Below are 18,345 nucleotides of genomic sequence, written 5' to 3'. Positions count from 1 at the left end.
CTGCAACCTGGTAAAAACTGCAATTTCTACGGTCGAGAGGCACTGTATGGTGGTTGAATTCATGGCTAGAAGGATCAGTGACGACCCGTCGAGTGCAACAAACAAGGCTGAAATCAAAAGACTAGGAGAGTGCGGCGATCTCGACCTCACTGGTGGGATTGATCAGAAGTTGCAAGACATTAGATTAGTTACTGTAAACCCCAGTGGCATTAAATTCAAGAAGGGCATGAATCCTGTTCTTTACGTCGTTAAAATCACCAGTATTATTGTATCCTTACTTGTCGTCTCCGCTGTGGTAGCTCCCGTCTCAATTGACATAGATGGAGAGCTCGGACCCGAGTTTCGACAAATAGATGCCTTCGTTCCGTCGCTTAGGAAGTTGGTGTATGCATTCCGAGAGAGGATTAGAAAACCAGAAGGGGATTCAGGCGTCATTAATGTAATGGAGCTTGAGATGGTGCAGAGAGCCATTGAGGACGTGAAGGCTCAAGCGGGAGAAGATAGAGAGAAGGTTTTGAGGAGTGTTGAGTTGTTGAAGAAGAAATGCGTTGAGCTGGAAGAAGGCCTTGAGAATTTTAGTTCTGCAGTTGACGAGGTATTTGAAGAGGGAATCAAAGGGAGGAAGAAGATGATGGACATGTTCAGTGCTAGTTTTGTTAAGTTATAGATCTAGTACTCTTTTTATGTTCTTGTGTAACATTTTATATAAGCCTTTCGGTTTTGCGTTAATATGTTAATTAATTTATGATTGTGATAATGAAATTGGATATATAGAATAAGTGTGTAGTATTACAATCTAAGAAGAAGGCAATGAGAGAGGGTGTTAAGAAATTAGGGTTAATGTCACAAATCCCAAAACTAATTAATAATCTTGTTTTTTACCAACTTAAAATAGTTTTGGATTAGGGTGTTCTTTCTTAGATTTTGTATAAATACAATTGATTTTTATATTTTATTTTTTAAGTTTATAAATGTGTAATTATTATTATTATCTATTCTTTCATATTATAAATAAATAAATAAATAATATATATAGTTTACATTCCTTAGATAGATATATAGTCAGAGCTTAATGTAGGAAAAGTGGAAAACCGAGAAAAGTTACTTGAAAGAAATGGACATGGAGGCACTGAAAGAAGCACTGGAAAGTGCAGGGAAGTCCCTCCCATCGTCAGTCGACTCCCTTCCCCCAGGATTCTACAACTCACTAATCCTCTATGGCCTCTCAATTGATCTCATCGAACCTGGTCGAGTTCTCTGCTCTTTCAAAGTCCCTGCTCGTTTACTGGTACCGGAATTTTACAAGATTGATTCATAGGATTCGAGAAAGTTTCGGAATTTGTTCAATAATTGTCTTAAGTTTCTTGTGGGCTTCAGAGGTTTTCTGTTGTTGTTATGCTTGTGCAGAATAATGAGAATTCTCTTCACGGCGGAGCCACGTTTTCTTTGGTTGACCTCGTTGGCTCGGCGGCGATTTTTGCTGCTGGCTCTCCGTCCGTCAAGGGTTCTTTGGAGATTAACGTTTCTTACTTGGATGCCGCTTATCTCGATGTACGGGTGGAATTTTTTGCTATTCACGATCTCCGTTGAGTTCAATATTGTTGATCTGTTCGTTTTGTGGAGTGGATTTTTGTATGTGGCTATCAGTGATCTTATTTTTTGTGTTTGCTGCTTCATCTTATAACTCAATTCTGTCGGACCTGCTTGCTGTTTTGGTCCTTTGGTCCTTGATACCAATTTCACTTCTTGATGCGGGTATATATTTTTATGTTTTTTTTCTTTAGATTGAAATTACTTTTGTTTTCTCGTCCGTATTTTGTCTTCTTATAGAATTTCTTTGTCGATTCATTATTTTTATCTTGTCCTATATGTAAACCTTTGGGTTGGAAAGTAAGCGAGAAGGTGGTCTTCAATTCATTAGTGTACTATGATCAGTATTTTTTCTGAAGAAATTGTAACTTTGAAGGAAAGAAAGAACTATAACTGTGACCTGGATGATTGAATTTGGCCACGATATCTTGTTCGATGGAGTGATTTGATTGCATCAGCTTTCCTCTTTTCAGGATTACTTAGCACAGCCTGATTTCATATATGATTCTGTAGTTTATACTGCCTCTACTTTAATTTGTCCGATGTTGATTGTTTCTTATATGTGTTTGACACGATTGATGCAATTCAAGTTTATGCAAGTGGTGTATTCTGGGTAATTTCAGTTCTTAATGTTGTTCGTTAACTAAGTAGGTTATGTATACTGGAGATCATTTCTATGCCTCCAATTTGAAAGGGAAGTACCGAATTTTGTTATTGATTTGGATCTTTTCACCATGCTCTCCACTTAACTTTCTTAAGCTCTTGAAGTTTTAGTCCTTTATATCTTGGAGAGGTCATTTCAATCCTTGAGAACAATATGCTTTGTCTTTATTGGCTACTCTCTTTAGCTGTTTTTTGTGTAGAGACTAAACTGTCATGGCAAAATTTCCAGATGAAGTTTTATTAAGGGTTATGGTACTTGATGTGGTTTATTTGGCAGTTTATTTATGGAGCTGTAATGGTTTAGCCTGTTTTTGTGTTGATCTCCATGGTTTGATGTTGAGAAACAAATTTGGATCTGTGCCTAGTGGTTAGAAATGTCTGATAGTCTAGTTTCAATCAAATTTCATGTTTCTAAACTATAAAACCAGAAATTTGTTTTTGTATCCCTCTTTATGCTTTTTTTTCTGTTCAGGAAGAGGTTGAGATTGATGCCAAGGTCCTGAGGATGGGAAAGACTATTGCAGTAGTTAATGTTGAGCTGAGAAAGAAGAAGACAGGGAAGATAATCGCTCAAGGTCGTCATACCATGTCCTTGCCTTTCTCTAGTAAGTTGTGAAGTAGTCTCATATTACTTCTGTGGCTTGTCATAAGGCTGCCTAGCAGTACGCTTTCACAAGATTCTCTGCTGTGGAATCAATATGTAGATGGTGCTCTCTGCAACCTCTTAGGAGGCTGGAACATATCTTAGCAAAAACTTTTATTGTATTATGAATGCTCATACTATTACCATGATTTGTAGCTCTTTCATTCACATTTGTATAGTAAAGGTGGATTAATTATTAAGAGCTTGGAGGCTCTTACCCACAAACAACTTGCTGGAGGAAATGGACTCTACTCAATTGTCGTGCAAGGAGTGTCATCTTTGGAAGCTCAAGGCTGAGGATGCTTTAATGGAAAATGCTAAAAAATAAAAAAGGTGAAAATGGAATAGAAAATGGCGGAAAAGTGGCTTTACAGTTGAACACAAGTTTCTTTAGAAAAATGGGTCTACACTGTCTCATGCATGAAGTATCAGCCTGCAAGAGCCCAAGGTTGACAAGGCTTTAATGGAAAAGAACTGGTTGATTGAATCTGGTTCAATTGGATTATGTCATTGACTTAATATATAATAAAAGAAACCCTTCTTTTTAATAAACTTCAATTGACCAATCTGATTTATTAATCATGAAACAGTTGACCTAGGGCAATTAGTCAGGTTGCTTTGTCACTAAGAGCAGTACCTTGACGACTCTTCCCTCTGCCATTGACAGAGGGAAGTGGAAGCCGCTTCCTTCACGCCAGAAGAAGTGGGGAGGATGCACTAAAGACACGTTCATTATTTATCATGGTTCTACATATGTGACACGAGTCATGACTTTTAGCCTTATGAATTGATATGCTAAATTTGATCGTATTAATTGTATCATAGAAGCAATTAGAAAACAGTTCCATATTCAATGGGGAAACAGGAGCAAGAGCCAGGACAATCCTCTTCAATCCACGATGAATCTGATACGTTGACATTGATGACTTCCATTATATTTGATCGGACAGAGAATTAGCCAGCGTCCAAATTCTAAGCAGTTTTATTTGATATTCAATTGGTTGTGCTAAAACCGCCAGATCGGGGTGAAGTGGGCTTTTGCTGATGCGGTTAGTGTTTCCCACGGTCATGGCCTCGTGGGCACGGCGGAAGCAGCAGAAGAACGGGAGTTGTAGGCGTCAAAGTCACGCGCGCAGAGGGACACTTCCCACTTGTGAACGTCGTCTGCAGCTTGTTAAGCGTTTCCCACATTGGCGTCTGAGAAGTTTTGAAACGAAACCAAGAGACGACAGAGATGCCGCAACCGAGCAAAGAGCCGTGCAAGAAAGAAGCCTGCGATATTCAGGCTTGCCTCACCAAAAACAATTTTAACCCCCAAAGGTACGCTACGATGTCTGGTCCAGTCACCCAGATGATAAACTGTTGGTTTCTCCTTTCCCCCGCTAATTACTTGTTAAATAAAAGTAGCTTACGAAATTTACATTTGTGTGTGCTCTTCATTTACTCTCTCGCGATTTTCGTTTTCTTTCTAGGTCATGCTGTTGTCCAATCTCTTCGTAAACAAGAGGTTTTCAAATTTTATTGTGCTTAATGTGCTCGTTTAGATTAAAGATTTAGTACGTGTCTGGTTGGGTATATCAGTTGTCTAATTTTTCACCGGTACTTGTTGGAGCCCCAGAACTCGGTGAATTAGTCGAAAGTACGAGTTAATCTGTATTGAATGCGAGTGCAGGAGATGGACAAGACTCTCTGTTGTTTAATCGGATGAAGACGATCTCGTCTTTTGTCTTTCAAGGTTATGATTGTTTCATTCTATAATCCTAGTACTCAATCTTACTCTGTCAAAAGAATGATAAAGAGGATTCTCATGATTTTGTTACAGAATTTAAATTCTTGATACGTTTCTTCCACTCAGAAGATCGCCAGTGTTTTCTTTGACATCACTTTTTTTAGCCCACATGAAACTATTGGAGGCTCACTCTATTCTTTAATAAAAAGGTGACAAAAGTTGTTCATGGTCTTGGTTACTCAGGCAAGCACCGTATAGAAACCGTTGCTCTTTCCTCTCAATGTTACTTGAGAAAACAGAACATTACCTAATATTGATTGGAATACTCATATGAATGACTTATTTGATTCTTCTTACGATTTTCCTAGTCTTGTCATTGCTCACCAAGGACTATAGTTTGTTGAGATTGATGTGAATACTTGTTTACTCTGTTGTAGCCAGAGTTATGAAGAACTTTTTCTGATTTGGTCAAAATTCGACATATCTCCTGCATGTTCTTTCAAACTTTCCTTACGAAAAGTGATTCGCCAGAGTTGCGTGACCCCAAAAACTTGAAAAGATCTCTGTGTAGTTCATGTAAAATGAAAGGTTCTTCATGTCACTTTTAAGTCTCTACTCTCTGTAGGCAGTCTCTTTTGTCCATTGTTTAAGAGAAATCCATCCAATCCTCTACCTAGATTGTGGTAGTAGGCTCATATCTCTCAGAACCACAAGGCATTTGTTTAGCATTTCAAAGACCACAGGGCTGATGTTAGGAATTTCTCACATGCAGGTTATACTCTTATAACATAACCATTTCATCGTAAAAAATTCCCGGTGGAAAGGAGTGGGTCACATAATCTGTCATTTTAAATTTGTATAAATGTGAATCTATCATATATATTGTAATATGATTATTGTGCTTATGAGAATGCATTCCATTGTAGAAGTTTCTATTTATAAGCAGGTGCCTTACAAAGTAGAGGAATAGATTCCATATAGACGTTGAATTCTGTTACAGGTATTGAAATGATAAATTAAAAAAATACTTAAAACATACAAATCATGAAGTAGCAAGCTGTTTATTACTTCACCCCTGAAGGTATCTTTGCCAATTCTGTGAGATGTTCTTAGAATGTATGCATTAAAATCTGCATTTTACTGTCGTTGAAATACTCAGCCCCTTCCTCACTGCATTTTTTTACTTTTTGTATATTTGGGTGCATGATCTCTGTTAAGCTTTGTATTGAGTGAATTGGCAAAGGAGCCTTTTGAGACTTCTTCACAAATATCTGCCATAAAAGTCATGTTTGTGTGCCTGAGACTTCACTTATGAACTTGAAGTGTACTGTAAGTGATGACATATGACTCAATTCACAAATTTGGGGTTTAATAATCGTTGCAGGTGCCTGAAAGTCATTGAACTGCTGCAGTCCTGCTGTGAGAAATGTCAGTACAACTCTACTCATTGTGCATCTTTATCAGGACTTCTTAAAACACGCTCGAAGAAAGAAAAGGTGGAAGCATAGTCTGGAAACATGGTGTGCATCATGCATCTCTGCTTTGCTAGTTTTGAGTAGCTGAATCTGCTGATGTGTTGTAAATAATCATTTTTTTTACTAACTTGACAAAGCTCAATAACGCTAATTGCTGAGATTTATATTATCTTGTCTGCATTTGTGATGCTAATAAATCATTTGGTATTCTTTCAAGTGAAATTTCAATGTCCTGGGGTGGAGTTCAGCTGATGGCTCCCCACCTGTTTGATGTGGTGTAGAAGTTCTATGACTGCGAAGTGAACTATGTTTTTCCAATTTACGTACAATCCAAGTTCATTCCCTACAACAGGTATTCCGGTGAAATACAACTCTTCATTCTCCGCCTGAATTGTTCAACGATTAATGCCTTCCACACAATATAGTGTTAACACTGAATTCACTCTAGTTTCCTAGTTCTCTAACGAGAATCTGAATCGAACTCTTCAGAAAATCTACGGACAGCCCATCTTGCAACTAGCACTTCCGATCTTTGAGTGGAAGATTGTATTATTCTGGAGCCTCCGGTTGGATAAAGTAATCAACAAGCCCTCTACTTTTATAGGAAGAGGATCAGGAGAGCAGTCTTAGGCAGTTCATCAGGATATCGGTGTGTTCAGGTTTCCCAACAGACACCCGAACATAACCTTTTAATTCTTTGTTGTTGTAGTGCCGAATCATCACTCCCATTTGAGCAAGGTCCTCCTGCAAAGAAAAATGAATTTGTCAATTCCAGCCATATGCACTCAGGCCAGGCTCAATAAACAGGGTTCATCGTTCAGCATCAGTACGTATGTGATTTATAACTCCCTAAAAGCCATATATTTTAATTATTTACTTTTTGCATATATGTTAGAATGTGCACAATGAGTAGAAATATGGGAAGAAGCTGTAACAATAGCAAGGGTGTTCTAGCAGTTATACTGTTGTTAGTTAAAGAAAGACACTTTGAATATTTGAAGAATAGCCGTGAAGAACTTGATCATATCGTATGGTCAATGGTTCAAAAAGTAGAGCTTTTTCTGAATGGTATTGATGGCAAGCTTTGCAAGTTTCCGCACCATGCCCGCACCATGCCAGCACTTACACCCCGCACATGAACAAACAATAATAACGAGGTCCACCCCTGATGAATGTTGCACTTAAGAGGAGATTCCTCCACTGGGCTACTGAAGATAAATTGTGGTACCTGCGGCTAGATGGGAATCAGTTTGTAAAAGAAGATCAGATAGGAGGTTTGGTTTGAAAAAGCTAAAGCTAATGAACACAGCAATCCTTGCAAAACGGTTGTGGCACTTCGTCATATCAAAGGACACTGGAGAAAAGTCCTGAATGGGAAACATGGGTGGGTTCGATCTGCAGTGCAGGGTTCCAAACAACACTCCATGAAGGGCATCTAGCATATGGAAAGAAATCTGTAAAAGCAAGGGGAGAGTTCTCCAAACAATTCATGCACCAATGTCAGGCAGGGTTCTCTGTCCAATTGTGGACTGACCAATGGCTGGGCCTATCCCGCCTGAGCACCCAATTCCCAAGATATTCCATCAATCTAGTCCAAGACGTATCAGGCTCAATTCAGTAATGCAGAATCTTTAGGGGGAGAACTTATGATTTTTTTTTGAGAGAATGGGAAAACTTATGATTGGAACTTTAGTTTCAAATGCCCTTCAATGATGCTGAAGCAGTGGAAATCTCTGAGCTCCTACTACTGCTGGGAGCCGTCTAGATTAAGCCAGAACAATATATGGAGCCTTGACTCCTTGGGTCTTTACAACGGCTTCCCTATGCTCAAATCTATTGGAACCATAGCTGAACCTCAGGCCAAATTGGCTGGAGACTGATGGGCCCCTTAGGGTACTTCACTTCATCTAATGCCAAGCACACAAGATGATCCTAACGTGTGCTAAGCTCCAAAAGAGGGATGTCCTGTAGTGAAATCTCTTTGTAAGCTCAGTGATGCTGCAGAAGAACCAGGGGACCTTTTGTTCTCCATTCAGCCACAAGGTCCAGGGGCTGTCCTAAGTAGTTTGGCATCCAGACGGCTATGCCTCTCTCCTATACTCAGAATTCCTCTCTCAATCTCACTCTTGGGGCCTTCTTGCACTAGTTAAAATACTCTGGAAAGTAGCTATGCGAGCTGTTCTTTGGGGACTATGGTAGGAAAGAAGCATCCGCACATTTACCGTGCATCTTTCTTCAGTAGGCAGCATCATGGAAAAGATTACTCATCTAACCCTTACCTCGGGTAGCACCAAAAAACGGTTTTCCTCCTCTCCCTAGCTCCATTACCAAGAGGCATTGGATGATTGTAGAATCATTCTCAGCCCCCTTTCATTGCATACCTGCAAGCTGGTTCCATTTATTGGCCACTTAAAATTGAACTTCAATGGAAGCTCCATGGGCAATCCTTGCCTGGCCAGTGTGCGAGGGGCTATAGAAACCACAACGGCAGCAGCATCCTCTGTGTTTATTCAGGCTCTACTGGATCATGTAACTCAAATGAAGCTGAAACCTGTGCCAACTTCAAGGTAGAAACTTCACCACAGGTCATTCACCTCCCCTCTCATACTGGAAGGGGGCTCACCAAGTGTTCTACGTCATGCATTGAAATCTTTGATTTTCATATGCTCACTTATGTCTCATTGCAGAAAATTCCTCGGTCTGCCAATGATGTAGCAGACTCTCTTGCCTAGGGAATCTCCAGCCAATATCTTGTTGTTGGGAACTCCCTCCCTCTTGTAACATAAGGGTCTCCTTGCCCATCTTCAAGCAATAAAAGACACCTTTTCAAAAAACTTAAAATAAAAATAACAAGGTCTACCCCTTTCTTTTGGTGAACTGATTTAATTATTGATTCAAAAAAGGTAATGCAAGTGTCAGTAAATTCCTCAGCTCAATACCACTTGCAAATTAAATCCCTCAAAATACACATTTTTTTTTTAAAATGATGAGATTTATTAAGAAACAATTAATTGAGGAGCATTCCCTCAAAATACACAATTGAAATGACCAGACTGATCATTTTTCCACAGCAAAGAATGCAGGACAAAGATTGTGAATATATGAGGTTGAACTAAAATGGAAAAAATATTGCTAATTTCACTGGATCTTTATCTTTTAAAACATGTCATTTTTTGAGGAAAATCTTGGTACCTTCAGTTTTTTTGCATCCTTTCCAGATGTAACCTCACAAAGTATGAAATTGGAATAGCTGGGATATGGCTTCAAAAAAGTGACCTCCTTTAGGAGGTTCAAGAGTCTTTCTCTTTCTTGTACCAATGAATTTTTCACCATCTGATTAGAATAGGCACATGTCAAAGAAATTGTTAGAAAAAAATTCATCACATTTGAGCAAGTTACCTACAATAGGGAAAAAGATGTCGTCTAAGTAGCCTAGATGATTGCTAGAAAGAAAGGAAAAAAAATGATGATGACGGAAATTGAAAGGAAAAATAGAATTCAGTAACATTCAAATAAATGGAAATTCAGTGATTTGTCAGCTTGCTCATAAATTGCCTATTTGTTGAATGACAAGTAGGTAAAAGTAGGTAAAAGTAGAGTGGCCACGTTTGACAGCAGTTTTTAAGAGAATAAGCATCTAAGAACATAAAGTAATCATTATCCTCTAGAATCAATCAACAATTTTCTTTTTTTGTTGAACTACAGCAGTAATCGTATCTTTTGCAATGGATATAAACTGCCAAATCAGTTTTGAACTAAAATATATCAAAAGCAGGTACAACTGAATAGCCTATGCCTAAGCAGTTTAACCAAAACTAAATAAACCATAAAAAAAACCTCTAAATAGGTGGGGTTCCGCAATGCTGCACAAGCAGAAATTTCAGCAGCAACAGAGACATTATATGGTTGCTTCGCTCGCCAAAGGTATTCAATCATGCTCAGCGGAAATGCTCCATATCCAACACGAAGACCAGCTAAACCTGATTCCACACCAGAAGATGTTAAGCACTATTTCCTTTTTAAATAAAAATAAATAAATAAAGCTGCCTTTGTAGACATCTAGAAGTTTGAAATATAATGACAAACAGAAATTTCAGCTTTAGAAAATGTTTTTTTTGGCAGAGATAGATCAGAATGGAGGAAAGACATATATCAACAACATAGTTGAAACAAGGCTTTTGATAATTATGATTATTAGAGTTCGCAGAGATAGACATGCCGGAATATTTTGGACCACCATACTTCAGATTGTAATTAAAATACACCATTGAGTGTAAGCCCACATATGAGTACCTGCTCTAATGCCATGTGAAAATATCTACTTGTAAAGCCACAAAAGAGGGCCTACACCTAAACTGCCTACTCCTAAATTATCCACTTGTAGAGCCACAAAAGATGGTCTACACGTGAGGGGGAGTGTTAAGGAATAGTCCCACATGGATTAGTGAGTACAAAGATCATGAGTTTATTAGTTGGGAAAGAGGTTTCCTAAGTTGGCTAGTCATTTTGGGATAAGGCCTTGGACCCAATTTTAACAAAATCTCTTCTAACTCTAAATGGTAGTTGGCTGTATCTAGTGAGTATGACTTTGGACAGTAACCTCTATGAGGCAGCCACCAAATGAACAATCTGAACAACATTTTACAGGAAGATGCATACAAAGTTGCATTAACCCCCCAATGACAATGAAGCTTATAATACTTTCAAAATTCAATGATCAAAGAAACTTGCTCTTACCAGCTCTTTTGCTAAATGTTCGGAGGACAATTAAATTTTCGTGTTTCTTTACCCAAGCCATCCTGGAATCCATTCCAGAGAATTCAATATATGCTTCGTCCAACACAACCAATATGGGAAGATCAAGAATCTTCAAAAGAATCTCATCATTGATTACACTGCAGGATTGGGGGAAGAAGTAATGTCATTGTTTCGTCTATGTACAACAAAGAGCAGAAATTAATAATAAAATAGAGATTTCACCTTCCATCCGGATTGTTTGGAGAGGTCAAAAATATGCATTTGGGTTTTTCTCGTTCCACAACATCAACTATTTGAGGAACATCCAGGCTAAAATCAGATCGGCGAGGAACTGTTAAAATAGGTAGAAATTATAAATAATCTGGATTATTAGAAAAATGAAACCATGCAAGTCATCTTTGCATATGGCAGGTGATTCAAGAAAACAGTAATGTTAAGAAACAAAAAGTTCCACAAGAATCAAACTACAGTCATAGAAGACATGAAGCACCACTATGAATAAGCACCATTCAAACCACATCTGTAGGCCAATCAAGGACAAATGATCTATAAAAATGAAACCATACAAGTCATCTTTGCATATGGCAGGTGATTCAAGAAAACCGTAATGTTAAGAAACAAAAAGTTCCACAAGAATCAAACTACAGTCATAGAAGACATGAAGCACCACTATGAATAAGCACCATTCAAACCACATCTGTAGGCCAATCAATGACAAATGATCTATAAACAAAAAGAATATGTGTAAATTAAACCCACCATCTAGAAAAGCACAATATAGCATTTTAAAGCCTAGTTTATGCAACCTCTTGTTCTCTTCCATGTTAAATACCATTAGTGAAAGGTCAATATGTCTCTTTATCATATAAGCCTCTTCCCCCGCTAGCTTAATGTGAGATCATATATCTTATGTGAGACTCAAATAATGCATCTTACCTTAAAGGTACCATAGAACACATTTATGTGTTTATGTAAATCTGATGTGGAACCTATCCAATAAGTATCATATTATAAAGTACAGATCCAAATTTTAGAGTTTATCCAGAGGACAACATTTATCTGTATCCCTCATTACAGATGCATGAATCACGATAAACGCATATTTTTAATCTAGGAGCCATTAGATGGATTCCAAATAAAGACTATTACCTAGATGGGTTCCACATAAGGACTATTACCTACATTAAACTAGTAGGACCTTAAACCTGTATAATACAGGAAACAGAATGGCATTTGAAAATCACTACTAAAGGTATTTGTCCTTTTCTAAAGTAAAATAGAGGCGATGTGGTGGCAGACAGTCCTTTACAAAAATGTAATTACTTTTGGAAATGAAACACTGTTTCATACCCTTGATAACAAATGCTCCATTGACAGCAGCATCAAATTCATACATGGTAAATGTAGGAGGACAGTCCAAAATTTTGTCTCCAGGATCAAGTACACATCTATGGCAGGTCAATGTAGAATCCAAATTAATTCATTTAAGAAATTGTATAGTAAACCAAAATAAAGAAAAGACAACATAACCAGTTATGGACCTCATGATTAAATCAATTAGTTCATCTGCACCACACCCTGCAAGTATATACTCAGATTCAAGCCCCGAGTCATCAGCAAGTGCAGCTCGTAAAAGGCGGCTCTCAGGGTCAGGGTAGACATATGGGAATTTCATTGTTCCCAAAGCTTCAGCTACCTATAGACAATCTGAGAAGTGGATTTAGAACAAAATATAAAGACTATAAGAATATTTAATTTATATGCAATCTTGGAGAGTTTAGTCCAAAAGAAATATTACCAAAAGAACATGTAAAATTTCTGCAGAAAAGTTTGTAAAGCACTGGTCTCATTAGTTACAACAGTTTTGAAAAGTGGGAAAAAGTCCCACATTCAGAAGTTTTAAGAAAAGTGAATGGGTTAAAAAGTTGAGCAACAAGCCTCCTAAGTTGCTAATCATTTTAGGATGGAACCAGGCACAACCTAATAGTGGTATCAAAGCAGGTTGGGTGTGTGGGCCAAGGCTCAATTTGTGTTCCTCAAGTTATTTGAGTTGTGTGGGCTCCATGAGATGAGCGTCACAGGCCTATTATGTGTAAGCGTGGATGTGAGCAGGAGTTTGAAGTGGGAAAAAGTCCCATATTGAGAAGTAAAGAAGTCATAAGAAAAGAAAATGGGTTATAAGGTAGAGCAATAGGCCTCCTCAGTGGCTAGTCATTTTGGGATGGAACCAGGTTCAACCTAATAAGTTTGATGATCAGGGCATCTAACTATATACTGGTCCATTGTATTAATCAGAAGGTAGAATATGAGAAATCCTTCACTACATCCTATTCATTTTGAGACCCAAAATAATAAGTGAAAATTGTCAACATATATGCCACTTCTAAAATACATAATCTTAGTACAAGCCCTTATTTAATTTTTCAAATGCTATTAAATTTTAAAATAAGAAATAGCACCTTTTAGGATTTTTCTATTTAAAGTATAGGAAGAACTTGCCTCAGGAGGTGGACCATAAGGATTTTCATTGGCATCAAGTTTGATAATATCCTCAGGTTTCCTTCCAAGCCTGGTTGACAAAACCTGCATGCAATTGGATTACATAAATGACTCACACGCAAAGGAAGCAAACGACACACAGATAACCATTAGCAAGAAATGTGCATATGTCCTTCACAATTAGGCAGACATGTTACTTCATAATATCTGTCCCACACCATTCTTTATTAAAAAAAAAAAAAAACCCGCATCATTTAATGCAACCAGTGGTCTAAGAACAAATGGATGCATGACTGATTCCTTTTCATGACTCAAAGCATAAGATACAATCAACTAGGTTTTTCTACAAATAGCCAATAAAAATGGACATAAGGGTGGTTCACAGAGAAAGCAATCACTTAAAGAAAAAAGCAAATATGGTTCCAGGATGATCTCCATGTGGTGAAGTCCTTTTTGTGTTAGAGGTAATGAAGTAAAAAGCATGTGCCCATATTGATCTTCTAAACAAAATTGAAGATTGTGATTAGTTACATTTCAAGCCATCTCAATCAGTTGAATAATTCTAATGACATTTCACCAGTTGTGAACAAGCTTTTCCTTTATCCATGAGAAGTGGAATTGACTTTGCTAGGAAAGTGAATTCCAATGGAGCAAATTCCACCTCACATTCCTGTGCAATTAACCCCCTCTCCCTCATCCAGAGTAAATAATGGAACAAATCAAATCATTAGAAGAAAATAAATAAACTCATGTAGTAAATGAACCCCTTTCCCATTTCCGGCACACGTAAAGGGTTAGGAGCACTCAGTTAAAAAGATGTATTGGTGAACATCAGGGGTCAACTAAATAAGTGTCTACAAGCCCAAGCCATAGATCTGCAGAAACATAAGATTAGCTTGACATCCTAAAAGAAATATGATAGGAGGTACACAGTAAACGAGATTGGAAATTTTCACATCTCTAAGATTTATTACTAGTTTCAACGTGAGCTGAAAAGCATCATGTGATTCATTAGTGAACCCAATGCATACACGTTAAGGAAAAATAAAAACCTTCAACAGGGAAAGTATGAAGGACTCCAACAGATATTCAAGGAGCTCAATTCACAATTGGACAACAATGGCAAAAGAATAGTCAACCTCAGCATCTTAAAAACAATGCAGCTAGTCGTTTATACTATCTACCATTAGTTACTAAGAAACTATCGAGGGGATAACAGGGAAACAAGCTTTTACTGAAATAGCAAAAGTACAAGCCAGCACGACAGTCAATAAAACAGTTCATACCGGGTCTGCAGAAAAGTTAAAATATTGTCTGTGAGATTACCTCAAACGGTAAAATAGGTTGATATGGAGACAATCTTCTGAGATGATCACGGATGAATGAATCACCGGTGACCTGATTCCGACCCTCATTAACATTTTCCAAGGGAATGGTTGAAGCCATGTTATGGATAGAGAAATGGCGTTGTGCGGAAGAGTAACAAACGCTTTTCTGATTAGTGCGGAAAACTAAGCGGGAGCTGAAATGTGTCTCAGCGGCACACAGAGAAAAAGTATTACTTGCACCAACGAGACCCATCAAATTCTGCAATTAGGCACCAATCAAAAAGCAACCCATGAACAGTCACAACAGCATAAAATGAAACTTAAAGAGAGATGGAAAGAAAGGAAAAGGCAAAACAGAAACGAGGAGAAGATATTGGTTTTTCCTCTCCATATACCTCGAAGCTGAAATCGGAGCGGCTGATTTGAGCTGCAAGGAAGAGCAAGAGGAGGCGAGACGAACAGAAGCCAGCAAAACCCTAACGGTTAAAGTACGAAATCATAAACGGTCAAGTAGAGGGACGCACTGTGAGCTTTTCAGACACCCTCTTCTACAGTTCTACGGACGATGGTACAGATGGAGTGATACTGGGCATCCGCCACCGTTTACGAATGACCCACAATGTTCAAATTTCAAACTCATCTAAGGTTTTAGTTCTACGGAACTGACGATTGCAACCCGGATGACAGCATCTAACAGGCAATCTGAAGATTCTTCACTTCACGCGAGACCAAGGCGCATCGACAGTGTCAAATAAATGTTAAACAATTCCACAAACAGGGACAAAAGTTGTTAACTATAAATAAAATACAATGCTCGCATCTTATGCCAACAATTAATGGAGTAAAGATCACAGCATCTGGGAAGCAAAATCTCTTATGCAGATTCTACTGTATCTCATTTAATTTGGCCAGTGCTCTATTTCATTTACGGTGGGTAAAATGCGCTAAAACCCGTAGTCGGAGGGACAGTAAATTATAAATGTAATTCATTTTCCCCTAGGTATAACCGGTGGGAAAGTGAATTCAAAGGAGTCAGGTGCTCACTAACTCTCTTCCTCTCACCGTCCCCAACACCAACGACCTTCAGCGATTTCTTTTCCCTCTCTACAATCTCTCCGGCTCGATTAGAAAGAAACTAGGGTAAAATTTTCTTCCTGAAAATCAATGGTTATTCTTCTTATTATTTCTGAATTGTTGGTATACTTCTCATTTTAATTTTCGGCTTTATTTTCAGAATCGTTCCTATGCCTCTGCAACCTCTCTTACTCGATTCGACGGAAATTAGGGTTCGTTCTTCTTGGTTCAGAATCATTCTTCTTGATTTGGTTGCCTTGTGCACTGATTACCCCTCTACATTTTACATTGTACATACTAATACAAATAAGTAATTTATATTGTATTTTCCATATATGGAATAGATACTACATTTCAACTTAGATATATTAGATATCATGATTTTGAAAACAGCCTTGAAAATCAAAGCTAATGTAATTTCTAAGTAATTTAAAATATTTTGTTTTAAAATATTTGATTAATATGTAATTTAGAAAAATGTCCATTTTCTTCCCCATACGTGAGAAGAAACAAATAGAGGGAAAGGTCCTCCACTCCCTCCAACTGAGTAAGGAAGACCGCCCATTTAGACACCATTACCTAGCCAAATACAAATATTTAATTTCTGTCCATAGATTGTTATCTTAGAACTAAGGATGTAGCCTGTATGTGACTCACTGCGCCCATAACAGTGGATATTTGTTTTAAAATAGACAACACAGAATATCCCAACCACCAAGGAACATGTGGCAAAAATGGCACTCGTCATGGGTGATCACAGAGCCGGGGATTTAATGTTGACGGCTACTTTGTTTATTAACCCAGGGTTGGCCGGTTACCGTCTGGTGACATCGAATGTCTCTCTTAATAAACACCATTTAACTGCTAATTTGATGGGAAGAAAAACGCAGATGAGAAATAATCCAGAACTGGTAATCAAACCACTCAATCAAAATGAAAAAAAAAAAAAAATCCATTGGATCGTGAAACAGTTGAGAATTGACTCTAATAACTAACTAAATATCAAACTTTTTTTGTTATAATTTTGTTGAGCACAAGGAGAGAAACTTCTGCTACGGAAATAAAAAGAACAACGCTCTGGAAATCTGTCTGCAGCTTTTAGCTAGTGTCACTCCTTAATTATCGTTACAAGTACCCTTTTATTTGAAAGGAGTTTTTCTCACCCAGTCAAGACTTCTTTGGATGATCATACAAGAAATATTGGTGCTTACATAAGAGATTATTAGTGTTGATCTATGAAACCGAGTATGTTTCAGAAATCATCACTGTTCTTGGGATGTCTGAGGTTGGTCATGGAACTGACCGTGCAACTACTCAACCAAGCTGTTGCGATGATGTAAGAGAATGTATATCAAACAAACAAAAAACTGTAAGAGTTTCAGATCAACCACTCGATACCAAAATTACAAGAAATGGTGATCTTCTAACAAGATAAACAGACTCCTCAACAGACATCGAACCAGCCATCATGAATTTCATCTCTTATGTTGCGCATATACAAATCAACTTTTCTGTACTTACCAGGTGCTAAATTTTGATGATGGGATGTACCACAGGCGGATCACGAATCCATATACATATACGGTTATACCCTTTTTGGGTTGTGGGAGTTGTGGAGCAAGAAGAGCTTCTTCATGATTTTCAGAATCACTAGCAGGCTTGTTCTTCTGTGAGAGAAGACTCCATCGCTCTTGGACATCTTCAACCTCCGCAAGCAGTACAGATCGCTCATATTGGCCACAGCATCCGAGACCGGCACCGATCCAGATGGTGGATCCGAGGCGCTGGCAGTCGACCTTTGTCCATCCTTCTTATGACCCAAGTCATCATTCAGGTCCTCCCACAGCATGTCCATCCTCTCTTCCTCGTCAAGATAGTTCCCTCCTCCGTCATCATTGCGTGTACTGGTGGCAGTAGAAACTAGCACCCTGGCGCCTACTCCCTCGGTGAAGCTTCTTCTTCTAAGGGTCCCCTGTATTGAGCCGCGACCTTCTTCTTTTGTGTCAGAAGCAGCGGTGGCAGACAAAAACCAGAAAGGAGTGGAAGATGATGAAGAAGGGGAGGAGAAAGCGGAAGAGCGGAAATGGGGTGGAGAATTGATAACTGCTGTGACTGTGGGGAAGGTGAAATCCTCGGACACAGAGGGTTGCTCAATCATCTCTGATCGGCAAGAGTAGATTCTCGTCTCGGCCTAAGAGAAAAACAACTAAATAAGAGCTCCAATTCAACATCTTGGAGTTGGGAGTTGCTTGTCGGAAGTATAAATCAAATCGAATATGGTTGCAGAAGTGGGTCCCCAAATATGCGAAATCGTTGTCGTGGCAAATGGGCTACTCATCCACCGCCGGAATCACCGGGCCGAACTGTAGACTCACAAGTCTCTCTTCCACATTCGGACAGGGGCTACAACCCATAAGAGAGAGAAGAAGTGTGAAAACAATGAGGCAAACAGAGAATTAAACTCTCACAGCCACCCTGGCCAAAAGCAACGGCTATAAATGGCTGAAAGGAAGAGCAGAGGAAAATGGGGTTGGTGATGGGATGGTCTCTGCTCTACACCACGGTGGAGATAAGAAATTAGGTTCC

General features: G+C 38.5%; 3 protein-coding genes across 3 annotated transcripts; 2 read left to right on the top strand and 1 right to left on the bottom strand.

The window, feature by feature from the left end:
• Nucleotides 1–1,084: 1,084 nt before the first annotated feature.
• Nucleotides 1,085–3,045, top strand: LOC137956929 (uncharacterized). The gene is made up of 3 exons (XM_068804599.1): nt 1,085–1,288; nt 1,408–1,551; nt 2,726–3,045. The coding sequence occupies exons 1-3, from the start codon at nt 1,115–1,117 to the stop codon at nt 2,867–2,869; spliced, it is 462 nt and encodes a 153-aa protein (XP_068660700.1). The 5' UTR covers nt 1,085–1,114; the 3' UTR covers nt 2,870–3,045.
• A 671-nt stretch (nt 3,046–3,716) lies between these two features.
• LOC137955678 (uncharacterized) lies at nt 3,717–6,382 on the top strand. The gene is made up of 2 exons (XM_068802736.1): nt 3,717–4,216; nt 6,010–6,382. Exons 1-2 carry the CDS (start codon nt 4,131–4,133, stop codon nt 6,131–6,133), a joined length of 210 nt encoding a protein of 69 aa, XP_068658837.1. The 5' UTR covers nt 3,717–4,130; the 3' UTR covers nt 6,134–6,382.
• On the bottom strand, nt 6,336–15,441 carry LOC137955679 (histidinol-phosphate aminotransferase, chloroplastic-like). Its single transcript, XM_068802737.1, has 10 exons — nt 15,081–15,441; nt 14,684–14,944; nt 13,358–13,441; nt 12,400–12,554; nt 12,209–12,306; nt 11,081–11,189; nt 10,838–10,995; nt 9,938–10,080; nt 9,293–9,433; nt 6,336–6,844 (listed from the first exon to the last, which is right to left on the bottom strand). The coding sequence occupies exons 2-10, from the start codon at nt 14,936–14,938 to the stop codon at nt 6,713–6,715; spliced, it is 1,275 nt and encodes a 424-aa protein (XP_068658838.1). The 5' UTR covers nt 14,939–14,944; nt 15,081–15,441; the 3' UTR covers nt 6,336–6,712.
• Nucleotides 15,442–18,345: the final 2,904 nt, after the last annotated feature.

Source organism: Aristolochia californica, unplaced genomic scaffold (genome assembly GCF_029961685.1).
Source record: "Aristolochia californica isolate CCGP_79_NKW_82.1479 unplaced genomic scaffold, dmAriCali1.0.hap1 SCAF_2, whole genome shotgun sequence".
NCBI classification, from domain to species: Eukaryota; Viridiplantae; Streptophyta; class Magnoliopsida; order Piperales; family Aristolochiaceae; genus Aristolochia; species Aristolochia californica.
This window is presented reverse-complemented; position numbering and strand designations above follow the sequence as displayed.

Bases quoted from the DNA above. Each gene is read 5' to 3' on its own strand.
- LOC137956929 (XM_068804599.1), top strand. From the start codon at position 1,115: ATGGACATGGAGGCACTGAAAGAAGCACTGGAAAGTGCAGGGAAGTCC. The intron at 1,289-1,407 runs GTACCGGAATTT...ATGCTTGTGCAG, and splicing joins AAGTCCCTGCTCGTTTACTG to AATAATGAGAATTCTCTTCA. The intron at 1,552-2,725 runs GTACGGGTGGAA...TTTTCTGTTCAG, and splicing joins TGGATGCCGCTTATCTCGAT to GAAGAGGTTGAGATTGATGC.
- LOC137955678 (XM_068802736.1), top strand. From the start codon at position 4,131: ATGCCGCAACCGAGCAAAGAGCCGTGCAAGAAAGAAGCCTGCGATATT. The intron at 4,217-6,009 runs GTACGCTACGAT...TAATCGTTGCAG, and splicing joins AACAATTTTAACCCCCAAAG to GTGCCTGAAAGTCATTGAAC.
- LOC137955679 (XM_068802737.1), bottom strand. From the start codon at position 14,938: ATGGGTCTCGTTGGTGCAAGTAATACTTTTTCTCTGTGTGCCGCTGAG. The intron at 10,996-11,080 runs GTGAAATCTCTA...CCAATCCTGCAG, and splicing joins CCAAACAATCCGGATGGAAG to TGTAATCAATGATGAGATTC. The intron at 6,845-9,292 runs GTACCAAGATTT...TTTTCTTTGCAG, and splicing joins AGGATGCAAAAAAACTGAAG to GAGGACCTTGCTCAAATGGG.